At 25.1% G+C, this 26657-nt stretch overlaps 2 protein-coding genes across 2 annotated transcripts in view; one reads left to right on the top strand and one right to left on the bottom strand.

Moving 5' to 3' along the window:
- The window catches only part of LOC129957529 (xenotropic and polytropic retrovirus receptor 1-like), a 29193-nt gene extending 18404 nt beyond the window's left edge, over positions 1-10789 (bottom strand). Inside the window, exons 1-7 of the mRNA XM_056069878.1 lie at positions 10522-10789; positions 9199-9250; positions 5166-5267; positions 4973-5072; positions 4521-4692; positions 1894-1995; positions 1098-1178 (exon numbers count right to left, since the gene is read on the bottom strand). Of these exons, the coding sequence (XP_055925853.1) occupies positions 1098-1178; positions 1894-1995; positions 4521-4692; positions 4973-5072; positions 5166-5267; positions 9199-9250; positions 10522-10590 (678 nt within the window). The 5' untranslated portion in view covers positions 10591-10789. The remainder of the gene's footprint in view (positions 1-1097; positions 1179-1893; positions 1996-4520; positions 4693-4972; positions 5073-5165; positions 5268-9198; positions 9251-10521) is intronic.
- Positions 10790-11094: 305 nt separating this feature from the next.
- Positions 11095-25467, top strand: LOC129957608 (AP-3 complex subunit sigma-2-like). Its single transcript, XM_056070025.1, has 6 exons — positions 11095-11258; positions 12716-12807; positions 15743-15854; positions 18592-18663; positions 21084-21191; positions 22229-25467. Exons 1-6 carry the CDS (start codon positions 11190-11192, stop codon positions 22346-22348), a joined length of 573 nt encoding a protein of 190 aa, XP_055926000.1. The 5' UTR covers positions 11095-11189; the 3' UTR covers positions 22349-25467.
- The last annotated feature ends 1190 nt before the right edge of the window (positions 25468-26657 follow it).

The following is a 26657-nucleotide window of genomic DNA, read 5'->3' as shown; positions in this document are numbered from 1 at the left end:
ATATCTATTGTGTTTAGTTATAATTCATTAATTTATTAGAACAACTTAATCAGACAATTAGGTACATTGCAATCATAAATTTTAATAAGCAGCATAAAATAAGGTAAGCATTTAAAACATGTACGCATTACAATGTATTGTTGTCTCCTAAAAGGAAATATATCCAGGGTATGTTAGAATTTAGCAGAGTTCAGTGATTATAATTAATTATGAAAAATATTAAGACTAATAAACAATAAAAAAAGTTTTTATGATTTCATTTCCAATATGGTATGCATACAATTAATAAGCCTTAATTTAATTGCTTTAAATGTGAAATTTAATATATGAACAACATAAAAAATAACATTTCTTTTAATGATTAACTTAGAGAGTTTTTGAGACAAATTCTATAATCAAAATCAATTCTGAAATAAATATAGACCATAGAAATATGATTAAAATGATCTTTAATTATCCCAATGTACAAATACAGCATACTAAATACAAATAAAGAACATTTACAGCATGAATTAATAAGTAATACAGAATCTCCCTTTGCCTAAAGTATAAAATTATAATATAAAAATAACACAACATGAAAAAAATATTATACAATTAACAGTAGAGTATCTGTTTCTTATGCTTACATTTAAAAGTATTTATTTCTTTCATTGGATACTGTAATTGTAAGTGCAATGATACATTAATTTATAAACTTGAACTTGAGCTTTTCACTTTATTAAGCAATTAGAAACCAATTTCAAAATGATCATTTCGCAATACAACTGTTTTCTCATAATATTACAGAAAATTTCTAAAAATTTCCAGAATTACTGAACTATAAAAGTAATCATTTCTAGAATATACTAAAATTGTTTCAAATTTGTAAAAGGATTCACACTCTAAACAACAATCTTCAACAGAGAAAATAATCTCCACCAAATTATTATTGGGTCCTAATTGCATTATTGGAACCCAAATTTGGAAGACATAAATGAATACTGAAATATGTTCAACATTACTAAAAAAAAAAAAAAAAAAGACTTTATAAAATTTTAAATAATGTCAATAAATATCTTTTGGAACAAAAAACAAAACTTGAAAGAATCTTTTACCTGGTCATTAAGAGGAGGAACTCGCAATCTTTTCATAGCCTTTTGACGATCACCACCTTCTAAGTATCTAGTAACTATATTCTTTAAAAATATAAATATTCTTAATAAAATTGCAACTATTAAAATTCATCATTATATAATTTTAGAGGAAAAATTCTAATTAAATTATAAGCCTTGTACTAAATGATTTTTAAATCAGAATAAAGCAATATTTTAGCAGAAAGTACAAAAAGCAGGAATCAGTAGGTAAGGTAAAATAAAAAAATACTATTTATACAATAACAAATATGTAATAAAAGTTTATCAAAAGTCATGTACGTTTCATTCATATTAATAAATTTCGGTGATTTCCATATTTGTTGTTTATGAAATATGTCTGTGAACATTTTACATAATTTTAATCAAGGTCTCAATTTTTTATAATACATTTATTTATAAATTATGTGTCTAAACATTTAATGGAACTTACAACTTTTACAGATATTTCTCAAACTTTTTTTGTAAATTACATGCAATTATAGAGCTGACAAAAGTATTACTTTTCAAATAATTTCTTTGGTTTCTCTTAAAAGTCTAAATGCAATCACAAATATAATATGGTTACATTTGAATTTAAAAAATTTTTGAGACAGCAATTATTATATAAATATTTGGTAACAAAAACTAAATGATGCAAGTGCTTTAAAAGAAAAATAAAGCATTTATAAAAATTCCACATAAACAAGGTGTAATAACTAATTTAAAATAATTTTCTACACTTAACAGATGAAAATGCATAGATTGAAAAAAAATTTACCTCAGTGTCATGGATTAATTTATCAATATCTTTATTAACATAGAAGGGAGCAACATCAACCCATTGTTGCCTCCATTTGGCTCCAGCATCAGTGCCTAATAACTATAAAATAAAATTTAAAGAAATAATATTTTAAATTTAATTATCCTTTAATTTTTAACTTTTTCAAATCTTATTATTATTAAGTGCAATTCAAAATGGCAGCAATATATTATAAAATAAAGCAAATAATTTAACTATAGATAAAGTGATATCAAAAATATTTTAATTGTGGATTCTAATTTTGGTGAATACATTAAAAAAAAAACTACAACCTAAACTGTAGTAAAAAATAGATTTGTTGAAATATATATCTAAAAAAATTATTGCTATTTGGTTTATGAAATTATAAAAAAAATACTCAATTTTAAGAAGTAAAATTTATTTGAAAAGCTAAAATATTATCCAAGCAAAATAAAAAAAAAACAACAATCTAAATCTGTTACCTGAGTTATTGAAAGTGCAAACCAAAACATTCTGAATAGATACCAAATTAACATTTTACCAAAAGCTGCTGTATGCAGAATCTTTCTATGACAATACATATTGAAAGAATCTTGAAATTAATCAACTTATAAGGTTTTTGAAAGGTATATTAAGCCTTCAAAAAGAGACAAAAACCATATATTAAAATAAAAATTATCACTTTTTTACAAAAAGGAATTCTTATAATATAATAATGATTACATTATCAACAGTGTTGCCACTCAAATCTAGAAAAAAAATTCCCTGTGTTTTCCCTGTATGTGTATTTAAGACATGAGGAAATGCACAAACAGCACTTATGTACTAGTTATAATGCAATATGGTTTTAAGGAATGGGAAAACATAGAAAGGAAGCAACAATTGAATAATTCGAAATAATAGAATATGAAAAGAAGGTTTATATTTATATACAGAAAAAAAATTCTCTTTATTTATTATCTAGAATTTAGTAAGTCAAACTTTATATATTAAGGGGGCAAGTCCAAATTTATATATTACCTCTCATGTTCTTTAATTGCAAATCACACAAAAGTAAGGATATGGGTGAAATAAAGTGCAAAACATTTTTGTTATCTTGATACAAATCAATGATTACTTAACAAAAATCATTACAGAACAAGATAACTTTTTTTTAAATTTACTCAATTTTGCCAATTCTTGTATTTGGTCATCAATTTCTACAAATTCTGCAGATTTTTCAGCCATCAGTTTCATGAAGCTAAAATCCATAACAAATAAGGTACGATATTTTTGAATGACATAATGTTCATTTTAAAGCTATTTTACTTTCAGTGAAAATATTTCCAATATATGATTTAATGTATTAAAGGACAAGTATCATGCAACAAGTTTTAATGCCCATAAAAATTCAGCTTAAATTATTGTTTTTGAATTACAAAATTCAAAATCAGTTTACGTTCTGACATTAAATTTGACAGGTCATGTTTTCTTGTATTTCTTTTAGATAATAACATAACATTCATCAACATAAATTATGACTTTTTTGAAACCACACAGTCTTGTATATTTTTCTCTTTTGAATGACTAATAAAATCATATTATCATATTACTTAAACTTATTATCTTCTTACAAAGCCAGCAGTATGCAGCAAATGGATTTTGTGGAACTTCCCAAACCCATTCAGCAAAATCAGGATTCATATTTTTTATCTGTCCAATTCGCATTAAATATGGATTTTGAGCAACTCGTTGTTTGAAAAAAAATCTCTAATCTACTCTGAATAAGCTAACAGTTTCTCAAAAAATAAACAAACCATTCAATAAACTCAAGTATGGAAGATTAAACACCCTGTGCTCCCTCCGCAGATTGAATGTTGTTATTTCAGGCAGAGAAATGCATTATATAATTTCAAATAGTTACAGTCTTGTGCATACTCATTAGCTACAATTTGGGAATCTCATGCAAAAAGAACAAGCGTCTCGTAAATTGAAACTGGAATGATCTGTAGAGAAAAAAAAGGGTGAGTTTCCACATTGCACAATTGGAATGGTATTGTTGTGTTTTTAGAAGCTATGATTATTGATCTTTCATTCTTGCAACCTTTAGAGTTTGGCCTTTTTTAGATGGGAAAAAAAAATTAAGAGACTTAAAATTCCCTGTATTTTCCCAGTTGTTATAAAAATTTTCAAATTCTTCTGGTTCCTTTTTATATTTTTTTTAACAGTTTTTAAATTTTCTGTGTTTTTCTGGTTCTTTCCTGCTCTGCCGGTGGCATAGCAACCCTGATCAACCACTCAATAATTTTGTCAAAAACAGTTTCCAATAACCAATTTATTTATTTATAAAAAAAAATCTGATATTTTGGAAAATTAGTTTTATAATAGAAAAACAGGTTGCTCAAACATATGGATTTTAGTGTATAATATCATTTTATTAATTAAAATATGAATGTCTCAAAAACTGACATTTTATTTGGATATTATATTCTTATTATATTTCTTACAGAATGAAAGATAGGTTATAATAATAACATTAATATAACAAGAAAAACTAGTTTGTGAGCTATAAAAGTGATTGAATTTTTTTTAAATGATATCCTTCTTTTTAAATTAAAAAAAAAATCAAAATTTTTTAAACTTACCTTATCATGTTTCTTAAGAATCTTGCGAAAGCCAGTAAAGTTCAAATTTTGGTAATTTTGCAGAAGGATTAAACTGAGATAGAATTCACTAAATGCTAATCTTAATTCATGCATTTTCCTATACTGAACATTCCGTTTCACTTGCCGATTTAGAGCCTTTTTAACAGCAAATCTAATGAAATGATTTTCTATTAATCACATATATAATAAAATACAAGTAATGATAACATTTATTATTTATTCTATATAGCACAACCAATTGGAATTTATTACAAATAAAAATAAGCTTGGTATGAATAGTGCTTTTGTAACAAAATGTAGGAAGAAAGCATTTAAATTGTATTCTTATAAAATTTTATTTCTTTTTTATAGGTTAATAAATTTCTTAGGACAAACACACCATTTAAATAGGATATTACACTTTTGTTGAAAATAACTGATAGATAATTTACTTTTTGCTAGATCCGGAACGAACTCCTTCCTCACTTGAAATAGCATTATGAAGCTCACTTTTAAGGTTGCTCGACTTTCTTGAGGCTTCAGCAATTTTTTCTGAAATTAATATTTAAAAAATTTAATTTCAATAATGTAAAGTATATAGTTTGATAAAATTCATTCAAAATAAAAGTAGCTGTTTTCATTTACCAGAAAAAAATGTGTTAATTTTTCTAAGCTCCTTTTCACAGTGATGAAAAAAATCTTCATCAAAATTTGCATAAAATCGAGCAATGTCACTTAGGTCAACAACTAGAAAAACAGACACACATATATATATAATTTGCATTTTACAAATTTATAAAAAAAATCAAAAAATCAAAAAAAATTAAGTCAATTGAAGAACATAATTCAATTTCATTCTATTAGTAATATTCTAAAAATGTTCATTTGATGCGAAACATATAGGCATTAAACTGACATTTTAATGGTTGGGATATATTAATATTTGATTAGTTTACTCCATAAAGGAAAACTATTTCTATACAAAATCAAAGACCTAAAAAATTTTCAAGGAATGCATGATGAAACAAATGTACAGCAAAAAATAACTAATAGAAATAGTTCACCACTTATATTTAAAAAAAAAATTTCTACAATCTCAATTTTATAGGATGCTTTTTCATGCAATCAAGAACAAGATAACGTGACTAGTTTATTGCCTGATCATATATCCATATACAATGAAAGGATATATTTTCTGTCAAACATTTTCTTTAAAAGTTGTACTTAGCTTAAAAAGGTTTTAAAATCCAAATAAATCAGCAATGATACAAGCCATTACTTCAACTATTTCTCAGTGACTCCTCTTTGTCTTGAAAATAAGAGCAACTCTTTGCTTTTCTCAGAAGCAACCTTCAAGCAGCACTCTGTGAATCAATAACCAACTCAGTTGATATCACATTTGCCTTATTATTAAGTCAATGGCCCCTAAAGTGTGCAGCGTCCTGGATAGTTTTGATTTCCTCATAGAAGCATTACAAGATATTATAAAAATTTCATAATTCATAAAACTCATAAAATTTTAATTTGACATGCTATTTCTTATTATTCAAAGATGGGTTAGTTATAGTTATAAAATAAAAATAATGTGGTAGGATACAATCATGAAGAAAAAGGAAATGAAAATAGCTGTAAACAATTTAATCCATATTTTTAAAAAATGTGTAGTGAAAGATGCGTTGTGATAATAGCCTCATCAGTTTAACTAATTGTATTTATAAAACCTGTCCAATAAATTCTCATTTGACAAAATGTTTTTTATTCGTCTGCATATAAATTACAGTACTGAGTGTGCGTTTTTCCCCCTTAATGTCTATTATTTATTTTTATCTATCATATATAAAAAAAATGACTATTTTATAAAATCCACTTGATGGAGTTTTACAAATAACATCGTGGAAAAACTGAGTTTAGCAAGTTTAATCTTAAAAGCTCCAGTCCATATGACCTTGCAAGCAAGAACAATAATCAAGATTTCTGCTCCCTAGGTAGCCTAATATAATAAATGCTAGAAAGGAGCAATTGTTTTGTTTTCCAGAACCCATTTTTTAAATTATATTTCCAGTACTCTTAGGATTAAAAAAAAATACTAATAAAATATTAAATATGCCCAATCTGAAAAGGCTAGGGACTTATTAACTGGATATCTTTCAATAAGGAGCTCAAACAAAACCTGCCAAATCGTAGCAAAACAATTACCAATAAAATTGCATCTATGCTTCGAACTCAGAAAGGACTGAGAGCATACATATAAAATAACATTATCTGTTGTCTGTCTAGCTTATGACAGCACATGAAAAAAGCTCTCATTATTGTAGGAAAGAAAAATATAACTTTCTTGAACCAAAAATACCTAGGGTTGGCACTGACATCTGGAAAAAAAATTCACCATGTTTTCCTTGTATGATTTTGCAATATAAGTAGAAATGCACGAAGAGCACTCATATGCTAGTTAAATAAAAATATTAATGCTACAATACTCTGTAGTTTTAATGAGTGGAAAAAGAAAAGTGCTTCAATAAAAGTGAATTTAAACAAGATGCAGTTTTTATATCAGTAAAATTTTATGTGGTAATATTTTTATAATAATCTTCACAAATATAAAATCCTCTCAAAAATAAAAAAAGTCGCATTTTTTCAGTTTCATTAGCTCTATTAATAATCAAATAACATGTTTAATGCTATTATTCCAATATCAGTTTTATTTTTCAGTCTTAGATTTTTAGGATCATCTAGGTCTATGAAAATTGTTTAATATTTTTGCTTCTTTGATTATACTTTTTTTACAATGTTTTTTATTCATTGCTTAATAAAAATGAAAAGACTTTTATATAAGAAAGGCATCATTGGTTCAGATGTCTGAATATTTTAAAGAAATGTCTGAAAAATATTAGCAATGTAATAGATGCTAATTTTAGTCAGAATCAATTTGGTCTGACAAGCATTTACAATATAATATTACATTCAAGGCAGATCCAGGAAAATGATATTTTCTACCCAGTGGAAAGAACAAAACTTCAATGAAAATTCAGAAGAACCAATAACTTCCTGGGAATTTTCATGTCAAGATAGACTATATTTAAATACTGTATACATTGCTTTTAAAGTAACATTTACATTTTATTCAGTAGATTTAGATTCATGCAGAAAAGCTCAATGGATTATATGTAATCCAGAAGTACCTAGATCTAAAATTATACAATAGTTTTTACACAGAAGTTCTTTTTTGGCATGTTAAAAATTTGAAATTTACATGTGGTTCATCCTTACTAATTTGTAAAAGTAACTGTATATCCAAACTTGATGTAACTTCTTTAAAACTTTCAAACAATTTTTGAGAAGCGGTATGGTTTAAAAATATTGAATTCCAATATTTGTGAAGACTATTGGTTGATTCAGACCAATATCTTACAATAAAATCCATTTGGCATTATTGTGATATGCAGTTTAAACTTTCGTCGAAGCATATTACAAATCTTCTATCGTTTAAAGATTTCTTAAGAAACTGTTGAAAAAAACTGAGTAAATCTGCACAATACAACAACTTTCTTGTATAACCTAAAGCACATTTTTTACTATTTCACTATAAGTAAACATATGTGAAAATATTTCCAATAAATCATTGAATGCAGGATGAATATGATGCAATAAGTTTTTAATGCCCCAAAATGCTTTTAATTAATTGCTCTTGAACTAAAAAGTTCAAAATTAGCTTATTTCAATTGATTATTTCAGGCTTGACATATCACCTTCTTCTGTGTCCCTTTCAGAAACAAAGTTCAATATAAATTATTACTTTTTTGAAAGTCTCATACTTTTGTTTTGGCATGCAGTTTTATATGTTTTCCTCTTTTGTATGACTAGTAAGTGCCTATTTTCCCATATTACTTAAACTTATTACCTTCTTACAAAGCCAGCAGTATGCAGCAAATGGATTTTGCAGAACTTTTCTAACCCATTCAGCAAAATCAGGATTCATACTTTTGTCCATCCAATCTGCATTATCAATTGATTTTGAGTAGCTCATTGTTTTAAAAATATTCTCTAAATTACTCTGAATGAGCTTACAATTTCTCAAATGATAAACTATTCAATAAACTCACATATGGGTGACTAAACAAAACTGCAATACATCCGCATATTGAATGCTGCAATTCCCACCAGAGAAATTTATTCTATTCTCAGTCACATACATCCTAATTTGCAACAATTTGAGAATCTCATAGAAAGAGAACAACTGTCTTTGAAATTGAAATAAGGCTGATCTATACAGAAAAAAAAAGGATAAGTTACTGTGATTATACAATTATTTTGTTTTTGGTACTATGGCTATAATTTTTTATTCTTTTAATGCCTAATGATTAGTACTTTTCATATAAGAAAAGAGAAAGTAACTAAGAAACATAAAATTCCCCATATTTTCAAGGTTTTAGGGAAATTTTTAAATTTCCCAATTTTTTAGATGATTATTAATTTTCTTGTATTTTCCCAATATTGTGGAAACCCTAATATACATACTTAATTATTTAATTTGTCTCTGCTTCAAATAGGAAGACTTTTTACCAGATATTGTACAAATAAGATTGCCTAGCTAATTTATAAATTCTTATGATCTTGCACATAATTTTCTAATTAGGCAATAAAGTTTTATTTAAAAAGTATATATTTTTTAATTGCTTACCTTCAGGGGAAGGAGCCCTTTCCACTCCCGAGTATAACATGGACTTCATTTCCTAAAAGAGGAGATTTAAAATAAAGAAATTTTTAACATAAAATACAAAGTAATAAAAAAAATAATATAAAACTGTACAACAGCATTGAAGTGTATTAAATCAAATAATGATCAGGAATCATATTCCCTTACACAAATGTTAAAAGTAATTCCTTAAGTACAGCAACTGTTGAAATAATTTTTAAAAAAAAAATTATAACCAGATTCCCTTTAAAGTAAACAAGTGATAAGTCTATTTTATAAAACATTTAATTTCACTCTAGATATTTAAGCAAAAAATTGCAATAAATAATCAGTTTTTGACTACATCATTCATTACTGAAAGTGAGGGATTCTTTTTATCTTGCAATGCAATTTCTGAAAGAATAAAATTTATAAAAGATTTAATAAAGCTTTGCTAAAATAGGTCCTTATATACATCCTTAATTATATATATATATATATATATATATATATATATATATATATATATATATATATATATATATATATATATATATATGTATATAAGGAAACATATAAGAGTTAATATAAAAAGTATCTTAATTAAATGAATTGATTTAAAAAGTTCAGAATTAATGGAATAATTGATCAAAGAATAAGAAATTTAGTGGCTAAACTAAAGAATATAGCACAGTTGCCAAATTGTAAATCTTTAGACAGCTATATTCTTTAGTTAATATTTAGCAAAATTTAAACTGTATAGTACAATTTGGCAGATTTTGGCCAAAAATCTGTACCATGCACTTCAGTTCTAACAAGCTGGTTACAAATAATTTTAATGGGATGGGATGTTTGTAATCATACATCACACAAGTCAGTGTAGAATGAAGATTGTATACAGCTTCATAAGGATTCCACAGGGTAATTCAATACGATATAGATACATTTGAAAACACAAATTCAACCTGTATCCTGGATGGCATAAATGCTCTTGATTTTAAGTCACCATTGGCAATGATACCTTATAACAGGGAATTGACTCTTCATAACTAAAATATGTTGCAGTATGAAATGGATGAATTATTTTATTTATTATTAACATTAAATAACTAAACTGTCAAATAGAAATTTTTTCAAGCCAAGATATAAAGAAAGTTTGAGCTATTATACAGTCTTAAATTAAAAGCTTTTTTCCAACTGAATCAATTTCAAAAAATAACCCTCTGCATTAGAGAAACAGAACATTAAATAAATTTAATTTTATACAAACATTTTCATATTACATAAGTACCTTTGAATTACTGAACATTATTAAAAAATGTAAATTACCTCATACTGAATATACTGTTTTCTCCACTCGGGAGTGATATGAGCAGCTAAATGTTCTGCAAACTTCATACTTTTTCCTTCAGCACTTTATCTTTCAACGATTAAGAAGTAAAAAAAAACTGAAGTATCACGACTGTTTCCATTTAAGTAGGAAACAGTCAGACCTATTATGAAAAAATGAATGCGAATAATCACGTATTCATTTTTAACAGAGATAGTAATTCGCACTTTAAGACAGCGGTAGAGGAGTTGAAAACTTGCAGAGACACCGAGCAACGAAAACAAAAACAATGTAAAAATAACTCAGTTACAGTTATGGAAAAAATAAAAAAACATCACTTTCATTTTATCGAAAAATAAGTAATCTTTTATTCATTCTTCACTTATTTTCTTCCCTTACACCAAAATATGCCTCCTTTGCAATTATTTACTTTTTTGAATTTCTACAAAGTATTTCTTATATCATATAAGACTTTAGTTTTTAATTTTTTTAAATTGATCTGGAGAACAAACCTTGAATTTCGTATTTCTTTTGTCAATGCTACTAAGCTGCGTGACATAAACATATGTGACTTGATTTGTTTATCGTTCCGTGTTTGCATGGCACGTTTGACAATTTCCTAAGTTAGGAATGGTGTAAATTCTTTGCATTTTCTCGAGCTCAGAATATGATTAAAGCAATTTTAGTATTTAATAACCATGGGAAGCCTAGACTCACTAAGTTCTATCAATTTTATGTAAGCTTTTTTGTAGTATTTACATATTAATTCAATTTTGTATTTCCTGTCTGTCTAAAGAATAAGAAGGTCTTAAATTAAAAGTTGAAAAGTTACTTCAATATCAGTTTTTTTTTTTTTTTTAATTTTTAGTGCTTTTTCCTTAAATGGCATAGTTTTATAAAATGCTGTTATACCGTTCATTAAGTTTCCATAATAGCGATTTTATTAAAAATTGTTTTGTTGCTTCAGAAAATCTAAATTTGCTTTAATTTTTTATGAATTATGACAATATAATGGTTTTAAAAATTGCTATTTCAATCTTCTTGATGTATGTATTGATATTTAGTATATTAGATGTAATGTTTTATGTAATTATATAATAATGTTCTCCCCCCTTATTCTCGTATCTGTGATTCTTTTTCATGATTTTCTGTCAGCAACAACATTTTTAATATAAATTTTTATTTGCGTAAATGCTTTTCCCCCCATAATTTACACATTATACCAGTTTGTACCATTACTCATCTAATTTCTTGAAAAATATGAAAGAAGAGTAATATTATGTTATTTTATATTTGATTCTAAATTAAATATTTTATGAAAGAAAAAATAATTTATGTATTATATAGGATTTTATGTGATAAAATAGTTTAAAATGATTGGTAACATTGATATTAATCCTCTTGAAATATTTAACTAAATGAAATTCATTGAATAATTACCTGGAATATTATTTAGACTCTAGATGTTGAAAAAAAAAATCTTTTGTAAATGATAAACTAGTCAATATCCTAATGTGACAGTATTAATTATTTGTTAATTTAAGGATTTGCCATAATTGTTGCTATTTTTCATTGTTAAATTGTCTTTCTTGTTATATAAAATTAGTTTTGTATTAGTCATTTCCATAACTTGTAAAATATGTAAATAATTGTTAAGTTAAAGTTAATCTGATCTCAATTTTATATACTATAGGCAGAATTTATATTCTTTCATTTGTATAGTTTCAAAATAAGGATTTCTTACTTTTGATACTGTACAACTTTGATACTTTACTTTCCTAGCAAAGTCAAAGGATGTTTGAAAAAAACATGACTGATTAATTAAATTCTCTAGTACATAATTTAACTGTCATAGACATGGTGTGTGCAAATTCTGCTTTAAAAGTAGATTTCAGCCTTTTAGTACATGAAACCAAAAAAGATAAATGTTAGTTTTGCTGTTTTTCTCTAGATGCTTTTTTGCTTTATTTTATATGAAAATGATTTTGTTTTGCTTTTGTTATTAAAATTAATGGTTATTGAAATTATTTTTATTTTGCCATCTTTACAAACTTTTTGGTTGCACTTTTATGTTCCATTTATTGTTAAAAGCTTATGATATAAAATTTGATGTATTTATTATCAGTCTTGTAAATCTCTAACCTTTTATGACCTATTTTGTTATTAAATTATGTTGCTTATTTTTAAACTTAGCCTGAAGATATGCAACAGCAGATAATCCGAGAAACTTTTCAGTTAGTGAGCAAAAGAGATGATAATGTATGCAATTTTCTTGAAGGTGGTAGGTAAGTAAAAAAAATGTAGCATTTTTTTATAGATTATGGAAAATAGTTTATGGTATACTTTAGTAACATTAATGTGAAGATGTCTGTTGTATTTTTAAAAGTAGATTTTTAAAAAAGTTTTCAATTATATGGTAACTTATTTATACCCAAAAAAAACGATTTGTAATTTTCATTCTTTTTTTTCTTTTTTTTTTCTTTTTTTTTTTGCTATATTTTATTAAAAGAATAATTTGAGCTTTAAATAAAAGATAATGATAATTTAAGTAAATGATTGAGAATATATTTATTTTTGATGAAATGATTATGAATATATTATTTTGCTAATGCATAATGTTGCCACACCAGATAATGTTTTTGTATTGTATGCAAGATGAAGCTCCACTTTCTACAATCAAATATCTCTCTATCAAGAGAATGGTGCATTTTCTGTACAAAGAAATATCTTTCTAACTATTTCTATTTGTTTTTCTTTATTTGATGTTAAGATGTAGATGTACAATGCCAGTGAACTAAAGTAATTTATTTAAAACATATATTTCAAAGTTTTCAAATTGCATTTTCTATATAAAATCTATTGGCATGTAGGAAGTAATTTGCTTATAATAATTTATATGATTTGCTACATAATAGTTTGTTTGAATAATTTGTAATGACATTTCTAGTACACATAAAATATTTATTTAAAATTTTTGTTTCTATTTTTAATTAATGTGCTTTATAGTTTAGATTGAAAATTACATTACTTCTATCATCCTCACAAGTGTTGAAAGTGCTACAAATTTGATGATGGAACAGTTATATGTTTCTAAGTCTATTATCTTTCTATGATACAATCTTTTTAGACTGGAAACTTTTATTCTACTGTTCATTGTTAGCCAGTGATGCGCCAGAGGTTTGCCTGACAAGGGGGCAAGACCAATTGGACAGGGGGGCAAGCACAATTTCTCTAATTTGGCCTCAAAATAACTCATAATAATTAATTTTTATATTTAATTAAAAGAAATAAAATATTATTTAGCTTCTTTCTTTTTTTTTTTTTTTCAGATATTGACCCCTTTTTTCACTGTTAAAAATTTACAAAGATATTTGTAAAAAAATATTCTAATTTCTTTTACTGAACATCAAAGTAGTTACCTACCTAAAATAATTTTTTAAGAATTGCAACAACGAGCCAGAATTCGAATGTATACATTTTTTAGATGTCTTTGTCAATTGTGCTTTTCGAACTTAAGGAGGTCTAAAATGAGGAGATTGTCAAAATCTTGAGTTCAAATTTTTTGACAATTACTATACTTTCTCTACATTATGTATATAAGAAAGTAAAAATCAATACATTTTATTTAAAAAAAAAAACAATTAGATCTTGAATATGAACTCCCCGATCTTCATTTTTAGGCATATGGTCTTGCAGCTAAATACTTTTTTCCCTCAAAACTATTGCAAGCTAACATTTTTCCCCAAAAAATGAATTTTATCTTTCATGTATTGGTTTTTCTTAACTCCTTCATTTACAATAATGAGTCTGAATCTTGTATCAAATCACTAAAGTTTTAATCTGCAATAAGTGAAAATATTAAATAATTTAAAATGAAAAAAATCACTTAAATGCATCATTATCTCAAATGTTTTTATATTATTTTAGGGATTAAAATAAGTTAAGTAAATTCGAATGTCAAGAGGTTAATGTGTGATGTATTAATAATCTAAAAATAACTGTTTTAATTATCATTTTATTAAGACATCTTTATTCAAAGTCTATTAAAGATTTAGAAACCTCTAAAATTATATAGTTTTTGCCATGAATAGTAATTGAAGGAAAAAAATAAAAATGATACATTCCACAATTGTATAGTTATAATATTAAATGAAGAGTCTGATGAATTTAGGTAGTAATTTATTTAACAAATTTAATGTGTAGTTTGATAAACTCTTTGAGTATAGCTAAAAAACTACCATACCACATTTTTTTTTTTTATTTGTTGCAGTCGTTAATATATTTTAGTGTGATGATTGTAGCCTGATAAATTAGATTGAAAAAAAAAAGAACAGATATTTTACTGTTAAATAAACTTAATTTACAATTATACAATTTACTTACTCCAGTTATTTATAATGAATTCATATAATTTGGCTACAGCAAAGAAAATATCCTTAACATGCATAAACACAAGAGTGTCAAAAATTTAGTTTGACTATTAACTAGATTTTAGTCAGACAATTCTCATAGTGAGATGAATAAAATAAATTTCCTAATTCGTTACCAAGAAAGTAACAATTGGATGGGAAAAAAATGATTTATTTTAGAACTATTATTCATTGAATTCTGAATTAGGGAAAACAACTCTATTCGTGTATAATATAAAAGTATATTTCCCTAATAACTGTGCTTGAAGGTAATCGAAACACTCGAAGAAAACTATTTTTTTCTCCTAACCTGTGATAACATCTTAGCCAAAAGAAAAAGCTTAGTCGACAAAAATGTGACATCGTATACACTTGAAAGCTTATTGAATATTCTGCTGAATATAGTGCAAATTATAAGCTGAATGAATGACATTTAAATCAGATGTCTGAAAATTTGTAAACTTAACATTGTCGATATCCATCACATTGAAATTTTAGTCGACTGATCAAAAAATTTTGGCAAAATGCAATATCTTATTTGAAGTTGCCAACAATGAGCAATTGCCCACTTGCCCCCCCCCCCAACGCAGCCTCTGTTGTTAACTACATTAATTCAAAACCATTTTGTTTGTAATTTTTTTGTGTCATTCAATTTTATGAAATAATTATATATTAAATAAAATAAATATATTCTCTATTTTATTTTGAAATGTTTTTTTTTATTTTGTTTGATACATATTTTTTCTGTTGGATGTATTGATCTATTCTAAAAGTAGTGTCTGAATTATATCAATTTTGCTTTTAATTTCAGTCTAATAGGGGGCTCGGATTACAAGTTAATCTACCGACATTATGCAACCTTGTATTTTGTTTTCTGTGTAGATTCATCTGAAAGTGAACTTGGAATATTAGATTTAATTCAGGTCAGAATATTCTATGTTTAATTATCTTATTTAAGAATTAATATTAAATTAGAAGCAATGTATTTTGGATGCTATATTTATAAAACTTTAAATAAATCAGAATAAATACTTTACTTTATATCAGAATAAACACTTTAATTTTTCATGCTTGCTTGTAAAAGTGCATTTTATATTAAAAAAATTATTAATGACTGTTCTTTAGATGCATGAAGAAATATTGCAAAATGGAATATGCAATAAATAGAATGGATATATTTAAAAAGTACCTAATATTTTGTTGTCACAGTACTGAAATATTGTAATTGATTATATATATATATATATATATATATATATATATATATATATATATATATATAATCTTGAATGTGGTCACCTGTGAGAAATAAGTGGTGCATATAATATCATGTCTTGTCAGTCAGTATACTCACAAACATTTATTAAAATATAGCTAATTTATCCACTTGGCCTCATGTCAGCTGACATTTAAAAAAATATGATGCATCAATTCTGAGCAGTTGAGTAAAAATGTAGAGAATTTTTCAGTGAGAATCTCCATAACGAATAATATTGCATACTTCCTAGTACTAGTACATAAATAAGAATTTAAAATAATTCCACCATCATCTTTACTTGTCTAATTTGTCCATTTTCTCCAGATTAAAATAAGGGCAAAACCAAATTAATAAAAGCTAGGTTAAGGTTCTGTATAAGCATCTTTTTGTGTGCTACTATGATATTTCTTTATAAAATGACATTTTAAGTTGCCGTATTTAATTTTACTTTCTCATTTTTAGAACAACCTTTGCAGCACATAAATTTTTTGTTGTGTCATTTGTGTAAACTCCAAATAATTGTTGAGAGGAATGAATCTATGAAAACACATAGGAAGAAGGATTATCTTTTTCTCTATGTAATAAAAAAAGAGTTTTCAAAGTAAAGGTCGATTCCTTTCAGTAATGTTGTGTAATTTGGATTTGGTGTCAAAGGAACAAATGCCTATGGCATAGTTAAATTATACTGCTAGTACATTTTTACTATGCTATAGGGCATGTGATTTGAAGTTTTCTTTATACATTTCAAAATAATTAATAAGTTCTTTGAATTTTTTGAAAATTGGACTTTTAATTTCAGAAAAGATAATTGGTAAAGTTTGTTAAAGGTAGCGTATAATAAAAATTGAATGTTTCAGCTCTTCCCTTTTCTCCATGTGTTTTGTAGGGTTTTGTATAACTTTTATTAATATATATCTTTATTTTATGCATTTTAAGTTCAAACTTCTTTAACAAGTTTTAAGGGTAAATCAAGCATACATAGACCAATTATTTTTGTAAAACATGATCACTAGAGGTTCATTACGGCAGGGAAGCAGCTGATTGAAATGCAGATAAATCTCCATTTTAAAGAGGAATATGATTATTATTCCTAACTGGCACCTGCAGAACTTTAAAAATCCATCAGAAATATAATATTTATTGTCAGTGCTAGACTGGTAGAGTAGGATATTGTGTACTAGTTTGCCATTTATTAGTAAATGGCAAATTAGATTAGAGTGTATTAATAAGGGAACTATTTGAATATCCCTTCAAGAAATTTTCTCAGAGTTATGTCTTAGCAGATATTATGTAGCATGGTGTTCTTTTCATTATTGCAGTTTCACCGTTTCCTCTTTAGCAGTCATGTTATGTTTGTGATCATATGTTTTGATGTGAAAGTAACTTTATTACTCTTTCTTCTCTTAAATTTTGTCTAAGACCTTTTGAATTACCTTACATACAATAGATGTAAATATGTTATTTAAATGTAGAAACATTTAATATTTGTATAACAAAATAAATATTTAATACTTGTGAAGATAATTTTTTTATATGACAGCAGAAGCGAGTAATATTGAAAGACAACTTCTAATATTCATACTCATAATGTTTGTTTTTGTAATGTTTTTTTGTTCATTAATTATTTGTGAAACATTGTGCCTAACCTTGATGATAGATGCAATAGAAAATAACTAACATTATTCTAAAAACAAGCTAATTTTAATTTTAAAAACCTCTTTCGCAAGGTTTTTTTTTTTTTTGTCCTATTTTTATAATAATCTACTTTGTGTGTTAAATAAAGGGGGGGGGTGGAACTAATAGTTTAGGGATCTGTCTTACACTGATTTTCTATTGAGAGAAATAATGGTCTTTTCAGATGGTTCTGGTGAATTTATTATTAAGAGAAATTTATATACTATGTCAAATATTATGTTTGGAAAGAAAACAGGTTTAATAAATGACATATTGTTATTGAAATTTTTTAATTATGTGTTAATCTATGTATCAAGATAAAAATGTGGTAATTTTTTTGTTCTTGAATGCAGTTTATTTTTAATATTCATGTAATTTTAATTATAATAAAACTACAAAACATTCAAATTCTTCTAGAATTTAGCAAGTATATAAATCTTTTTTTTTCTTTCGCATAACTTATTTTATACATTATTCCATTTTATGGAATTAATTTTCAGCTGTTAGAAACAATTTTTTTAAAAAATGAAATTGTTGTTATTTTGTTGTAACTATATTCTTGGTGGATGTTAATTATTAAAATTTTTTTTAATAAAAGTCAAAATTTGTGTATCTTTTATTTTACTATTTAAAATGTATTGATTAATTGTGTTGGTCATTATTAAAAAAATGTTAACGTTTTCAAATTTTCATTTTAAAATTAATATGTTATTAATTTTTTTAAATAGGTCTTTGTAGAAACACTGGATAAGTGCTTTGAAAATGTGTGCGAGTTAGATTTAATTTTCCATGTTGACAAGGTAATGTGATATTTATTTGTTAAGTATTTGATGTTTCATTTATAGTCATGTGTTCCCGTAACCATTTTGAAAATGAAAGTATTACCTAAATTCTTATAAGCATTTAAAGCTATTGTTTTTCTGAATATCAACATGCCATGCTATGCTGGCATCAGAATACTTGTTGACGTGGAACTGGATGGTAGAATCTATTTCCACTAGGTTTTATTAAATCCTAATTGGGCCATATGTTCTTTCACTGATGAGTCTTAGAAATTTAGAGAAAAAATTTGTGCTCATATTTCTTTTTATTTAAAATAGCAAGATCATACCAAAAAAAAAAAAAAACTCTATATAATTTCAAAATAGAATGTTTTTATAGCTAAATTAAATTATTTATTTCCTTTTTATGTTATTTTTCTTGCAACCTTTATGTTTTTACCTTTTTAGGTTAATTCCTATTTTGTTTGTTTGATTCATTAATGCTTAAGAAATTGATATCTGTTTGTTATTTGAGATAATTTTTTTTTTTCTCTTCACTATGGTGCAGTTTAGCCAAATATAACTCTTGCATCATAAGAATACCTTATTTCCTTCTTTGATATTGCTTATAAACATTTATTGTCATTTGAATGGTAGCATTTTGAAGAGACTTTATGATTTACATTACTTTTTACATTATTATTTTGCTTATACATTAATACATTACTTAATAATTATTTTGCAACATTTTTTTTTTTTTGTTGTTGTTATTAATGTTTGTGTGAAAGGTTGAATTATTATTAAATGTGAAAGTATTTATAATTACATTCTTTTTCATTAAATAGTTATTATGAGTTCAGTAGTTGCCAGATTCAATCCTAGCTTTCATTCTATTGCTATGAATAAAATCTTTTTTTTTTTTTTTTTTCCCAAAATAACTGTTTTCTTATTCTTTCTTATTCTTCTGATGATGTTTTCTGTTATCATCAGTCTAGTCAAGTTTTACTCCTCATAGCATAATTAGTCTTTTAAATTTTTCTTCCTCTGTGAAACTTTACTTGTGTCTTGTACATCTATTTTTTTTTAACTCTGCCATAAATTATCAGTTTACATTTTGTGGCAATCTAGTCTATTAACTCTAGATTTATATTTTACAGTATAATTTTATTATTTAAATTCTCAAACAATGACAGTTGTTTAAGATATCAAATGAGGCTAAAGCATTTTTTGAAGAGTGTTGTCACAAATACTATACTAAACTTTTATTTTTACTTATATCTTCTCAATCTTGCCAAATTTAGTTTAATCATATAAAACTTATTCTGTAGTACTATTTTATAAATTATATGATCAAAAGGATACAAGCATTATAGAGACATTTGTTCAAATTGAATGATGTTAGTAATATATATAATGATATTGAATAGCAGAATACTGTTTTGCTTCATAGATATATGCTTCATTACACTTATTGATAAAATATTGGGGGGGGGGATGTCATAAAATGGTTGTTGTTAAGATAATTTCAGTTTTCTTTGGAATATTGAAATGTATTTTTGTTTTGAATTTTAAAAAATTGTGTTCTTATTCTTTGATGAAGTATGGCTTACTTTATCTAAGGTCATTATCTTTTGCTCTTAATACATTACTGACCAGATATATGACTGCTTTTGACACCAATACACAATTGACTGGTATTATATTTTTAGATCACTTATGGAAAATTCATCAGCAACATGTCAGTTTTTATACCCTTCTCTTTATCAAAAATGTTTTAAATTTTGCCTCGGAATTATTTTTAGTCCCATATTGAATACAAAAGTGGCAATGGGTAAGATTTTTGGAAATGAATGTTTAAAAAAAATTGGACGAAAATGAAATATTAGGCAGCAATTTTCACTCGCATTTTATAATTTGAAGGCGTTTTACAATAAGTTATAGATTTATCAGAGACAATTTGGGTTAAAACATTGTTAGTAAAAAATTTGAAATTCATTAAATCATTAATATGTGATGAGTAATTATTTAAATACATATTTATCTGGGAATAATATGTATCATGTAAACATAAAATATTTTATATAATTTATATAAAACATAAAATATTTTATATTGCAATATTTGAATTTAAAAATAAACAAACAATAATAATAGAAAAAAAATACCGCCCTTTAATTAGCAAAGAAAACAGATCTTTGAAATATTTTTTTTCAACAACTATTTCTGTTCTTCAGTTATGTTTTTCAAATTAATCAAATTCAAACTGTTAAATTTAAACATTTTTGATTTGAGATCCTTTGAATCAATGTTTATTGTTTACTTAAAATATCTTCCATGTAAATGTCAGTAATTGTTTTTAGAAAACTTTGTCACTAATATATTTGCTGTCAATTATACTCAACATAGTATATTTCTTAATCATAATAAATTATTTATTGATATTTCTTTTTCTTTTTCAGGTGCACTATATACTAAACGAGCTGGTGATGGGTGGCATGGTCTTGGAAACCAATATGTCTGAAATTATTTCTCGAATCGAGGAGCAAAATAAGCTGGAGAAGCAAGAGGTAACCAAATGTTTTGATCTGTTAACTAATATGCTTGTTTGCTAAAATGTGGATATTTTGTTTTGTAACTAGAACATAATATTCATAAGTTATTGGAATTCTAAATATTTTAATAAATTAACAAAATATGCAAAGAATCCAGATTTGAATTAGATATTTTAAAAATTGCTCTCAAGTGATTTGTAACTCTGCATTTCATTTATGCTAGATTTATTTTTATTAAATAACAATTACAATGAATTTCTTTTTTTTTTTCTTGTAAATTAAATTTTAATTTAACTGACATTATAGTGCTTATTTCTATGGAATTTATGCTAAGAAACATATATTAATTAAGGCATTTATAAAATGCATACATACAAAATTAAGGCATTTATAAAATACATACATACATACGTATATTAAGGCATTTTATAAAATCTTTACACTTATTTAATTATATAACACCTGCACAATAATTTTTTTTTTTTCTTTTCAAATCAGGTGACCTTTTATTTTTGCATGATAGGAAGCATATAAAGAAATTAAAGCTAAGAAATGAAATTTTGTAGTGGATAAACTTTTTCTTCTGGCATGTAAATAAATCTTATTTATCCATACATTTCTTTGTATAGAAATTTATGAGTTTAACCATTTTTTAACTTAATTTTAGGATTTTTTTTCTGCATTATCAGTTTGGAGGGTTAAAATTCTCAACCTTATAGTAAAGTTGTTTACTTTCATTTGACGGAAACATTGTTATTGCATCTAACATAAGCCAATAAGGCTCTAAAATAATGTAAAAAAAGTATGGAAATAAAGTTTAAAAAGAAGTATGGAAATTTAAAAATAAAATCTAAAACTCTAAAATTTCTTGCCGTGCAAAAGTAAAACTAAAGGTAAGAGATAATTTAAAGGTATGGTAAAAACTGCTGTGTAACCCCAATTCTTTTGGAAATTCTTATTGATTAATGGAAAAGGACCCGGATACCAGATTTATATGTAATTGCAGGTTAAAATGATGGGAAATTATTTAATGTGATCTTTTTCTTTTGCAGGCTGGACTTTCTGCTGCTCCAGCGAGAGCTGTTTCGGCTGTGAAAAATATGAATATTCCTCAACAGATTAAAGATATGAAATTACCTGATCTTCCTTCCATCAGCACTTTAAAGTTCTGAAATAGCTGTCCATCTCATTTCTATTCTTTGTCATTGTGATCAAAGTGATTTGTCTTATCCTTCTAAAAATGACATTTTCCTTTTTTTAATATAGCTTAACAAAATATTTATCATTTTTTGCTTTTTGTTTTGAATGAGTTTGTATTCCAATCTTTTCTTTCTTTTTTTCCACTTTTTAGTATATATGCATGACATTAATTCTGATAAATTGTAGGTAAATAATTTTGATGTTTGTTAATTTTAATCCACTGCTAAGAATTTTACATACTTAAAAAAAAATGTACCATTTTTAAAAAGGCTTATATTTTATGAAATGTGCTCTTTGAAACCGCTTTACCTCCCTTAAAAATTAATATCTAATAATTTACTAAATTGTAGTTATTTCAAAAAAGATTATCATAAATGATATTTTAATTTTTTAATATGAAATTTTTGAAGGTGATTAATTTTTATTCCATATTATTTTCAGTGACAAATTTTGCTCATGAGAATGTTTTTTTTTTTTTTTAATTTATTTTGTAACGTGCTTGAGTTTACTTTTGTTGGGAAATATATTATTCAGATGATTAAAATTAGTAATATAGTTTGTTTCTGATTAATAATTATTTCTTATATGTTTATATATATATTTTACTTCTTAATATTTCTTTGAACCTTAAAATTTTATATTCATTGATGGAATATAGAGCATAAATGTTTCCTTGTTTGAAAAAAAAGCACAATTTCATACATATATATTTAGTACCACACTGCTTTAAAATTTCTCTAGAATTTTCTAATCTTTAAAAATATATTGTTCATAATATCTTTATATCTGTTACATTTATTTTTAAATCATTAGTTCTGTATCATATTTTAGTGTAAATAAGCATATTTATCTTTTTGAAAAGTTGATTCCCAATGTTTAGTTCCTTAATATTATGGCTGTTCTTTTTTATTATAATAATTTATTTGATTAATCAGTTCACAATACTTGGCCATGACTTATTTACATGACATGCATTTATTAACGTTTCTTAGTTATAGTACATTCTGAATTTTTGTTTTGTGAAATTTTGAAAATAAGCATTCATTTGTGTCTTATAAATGCAATAAGTTCAGATAACTTTCTTTCTTTATTAATATGTAGTTTTAACCGGAACCATACTGAGTTCACAATTTTCAGTTTTGAATTATATTATTGGTATCATTTCTTTGGAACAGAAAATATTTGAAATCCAATCCAAGATGCAAGTTTCCTAAAAACATTTTGCACCAAAGGTTGAAATACTAGGCTAACATAAATTCACAAAATTAATTAGAGAACACTTTGGTGAAACAAAAAGTCAGACATCACATTAAAAATATGTTTAAAAAAAGTCAATATGTATATAAATATATAAATTAGAATCAAAATGTAACTTTTCGTTTTCATGAACAGTAGAATGTTTGGATTTAGTTCAGATCTGATGTAAGGCTGTGAGATATATGCAATTTTTTTTTTTTTTATCTCCTCTCAAGAGGGATATAAATATGGTTTTCATTATAAATATGAATCATGTTTCTAGAAACATTTTACTAGTTAATTTTTTTGTATATTCATTTGTTCTGAAAATTTATCTTTATTCCTTAATAAGAGCTTAGTTAATAATTTATTTCTGATTTATGATTTCTTTATTATAAAAGTATTTTGTTTTTATGTATAATTTCATTTTTTTGTTAGATAGCTTAATAAATTTTTTTTGCATTATATTGTTGTAATTTATTTTAATAACAATCCATTTGTTTTAAAGAAATTTACGATCAAAATTTGTACAGTACCTAAGGTTAATAAATAATTGAATTTAAAAACTTTGTTTTGCAACCGTTTGAGGGGCTGAACCAACTTTTCCCATTTTTTAGGTTCATTTCAAAAGCAAATAATTTGTATTTATATATCTAATTCTTTCAGTATCCTAGAATAAAATATATTTAAAACAGTTTTATTAGATGATTAAATTTTTGAATTTTGTTCTAAAATCTGAACTAATTGATATTCTAAAAATCGCACTTTTACAAGGTATGATCTCTCAAAACATAAAACCTCTTTTGGTATTTATTTAGTTGAAAGTTTAATTTGCATTTTGTGAGTAAAATTGAGAGTTATCAAAGGAATGAAGGAAAATAAGCACAAAGAACTAGTTAATTTGCTTCCCTTTTTTTCCGTAATTACATGCATGTTTTTTACATCTTAATATTATTAAACAGAATTGAATATTTATTTTTGACTGATTGCTTCAAAATTTGTTTAAAATCAACAGTTTGGGAGATACATATTGAATTTAGTATATATATTTTGTGACGCTTAGAATTATTACAATCACATATATAATAATTGACAGATTACCAGATATTTGCTATTCTTTGGTAGATTTGATATTTTAATAATAAAGCTGTGTGCCAAATTTCATCCATATAACTCGTGTCTTAGAGTTATTGTGTTTACATGCATTCAGACAAGCAGATTTCCAATAGATGAGTTTGCTTAAAACTTTATACAATTTTCATGTAAAACTGTTTACCAAATTTGATCAATTTAGTTGTTGAAGAATGGTATTCATATATGGACAAGACATAATAATGATAAAAAAAAAATGCTGTTTAAATTATAGTGAAACCTTGCTTAATCCATAACTAATGAAATACCCACTCTGAGCAGGGTGGTAAAAAGTTGGAAAAAGATATCTTGGGAACACACTCGAATGTTGCCATACTTCAAAAGGTAATAATCCGAAATTTAGCTGAAGTTTTGAACAACAACATGGCAAACAAAATATATGCAAGTTTTAAGTTCAAATGAAACAATGCAGATAAATTAAAATTATTGCATATATAATATGAAATATTTCCTCTTTAAAATTTTTTAAAGGACTGTCATCTTAAATAAAATATGTTTATAATAGATGTTTAAATTTTCAATAACAAATATATAATTTTTTGGAAAGTGTAATTTTTTTGCATATAATTTTACTTTCGCATTTGCTCCTATTGTAAAAACTATCTATAGATACAAAATAGTGCTTGTTCATTCATATTTTTGATTTTGTTCCCAATAACCTTAATTATTTTTTTATAAAATATGCCAAATAAAATTATATTATGTGACATATTACTTTATTTATGTATGTGACAAACTTGCTTTTTTTTTTTTTTTTTTGCATTAGGGCTTAGTACTTATAATGTGTATACCTGTTTATTTTAATTACTTATTATTTTTTTTGGTGAATGACATCCATATTATTTGTGTATATTAGAAATCTGAAGCTGTATTATAAAGAATACTTGTTTAATGTCATAATTTTTATTTTGAATGTGAAATTTCTTCTGTCAATACATCAGATGAGAGAAACTTTGACGAATTTCAACTGATTGCAAGCATTTTGTCTATTAATAGAATTGTTAATTTGTGAATAATTGTAATGCAATTCTTATATAAATTTATAAACAATGAGTGAACCTGAAAAAAAAAATCAGTATTCATTGAAAAGTTTTATAATTGAAATTAATTTTCTATGAAAATACTTTGTGGGTGATCTAAAAATTTCGAAGTTGAGAACAGGATTTTGAAGTTTATACAAAAATTATACTTTTAGTATTTGTATACTGTTTATTGCTTCCTCTCAAAACTAGACATTGATGTTTTTTTATATATATAAATTGATTTTTCTCCTTCGTCTCTTGAGTCATTAAACCCAAGTTAAATTTTGACTTTTTCATAGAAAAATGTGTAAATTCTAAATTGTAAATACATTTAGGAAGATGTTATTGAAAAAATACTTTGGAATTCCAATGTTTTCAAATATTGGAAACTGTTTTGCAATTTTGTCAAGTTATAAAAATATTTATGTATGATTTTTGAAGATAGTTTTTGTGAATGTATAAAAACGTGTATATGTAAAAACTTTAAAACATATATAGAATGAAGAAAAATGTATCGTCAAAATTGTAAAAACAGTAAAATCTGTGTTTCTAAATAAACTTAGTTGAATAACTATGTTATGCTTTAGTAGGTCAATACCTGATTTAACAGTTTACAGCTCAAATTTTATTCTAATAATGTATTTTGTATTTCTTAGACGTCCATTATCAAAATATTATAATTTTTAATTCAGCCAATTTTAAATTGTTTTTGAAATTAATATGTAAAAATGTATATTTGGACAAATGCTGTTTGCAAGTAGATATGAAAAAGAAGAAGAAAAAACTAAGTCTAAGTCTAGTGGTAGTTTTTATTTTACATACAAAAATGACTTTCACACTGAACGTTTATATGTTGAACTGTGCTCCATTA

The sequence above is a fragment of the Argiope bruennichi genome, chromosome 11 (assembly GCF_947563725.1).
Source record: "Argiope bruennichi chromosome 11, qqArgBrue1.1, whole genome shotgun sequence".
NCBI lineage: Eukaryota > Metazoa > Arthropoda > Arachnida > Araneae > Araneidae > Argiope > Argiope bruennichi.
Note: the sequence above shows the minus strand (reverse complement) of the source record. Positions and strands in the feature narration are given on the sequence as shown.

What these genes read in the sequence shown, in the direction of transcription:
- LOC129957608 (XM_056070025.1), top strand. Translation starts at nt 11,190, where the DNA reads ATGATTAAAGCAATTTTAGTATTTAATAACCATGGGAAGCCTAGACTC. An exon ending in GAATATTAGATTTAATTCAG is followed by an intron (nt 15,855 to 18,591) that starts GTCAGAATATTC and finishes TTTTTTAAATAG; the next exon opens with GTCTTTGTAGAAACACTGGA. An exon ending in TAATTTTCCATGTTGACAAG is followed by an intron (nt 18,664 to 21,083) that starts GTAATGTGATAT and finishes TTTCTTTTTCAG; the next exon opens with GTGCACTATATACTAAACGA.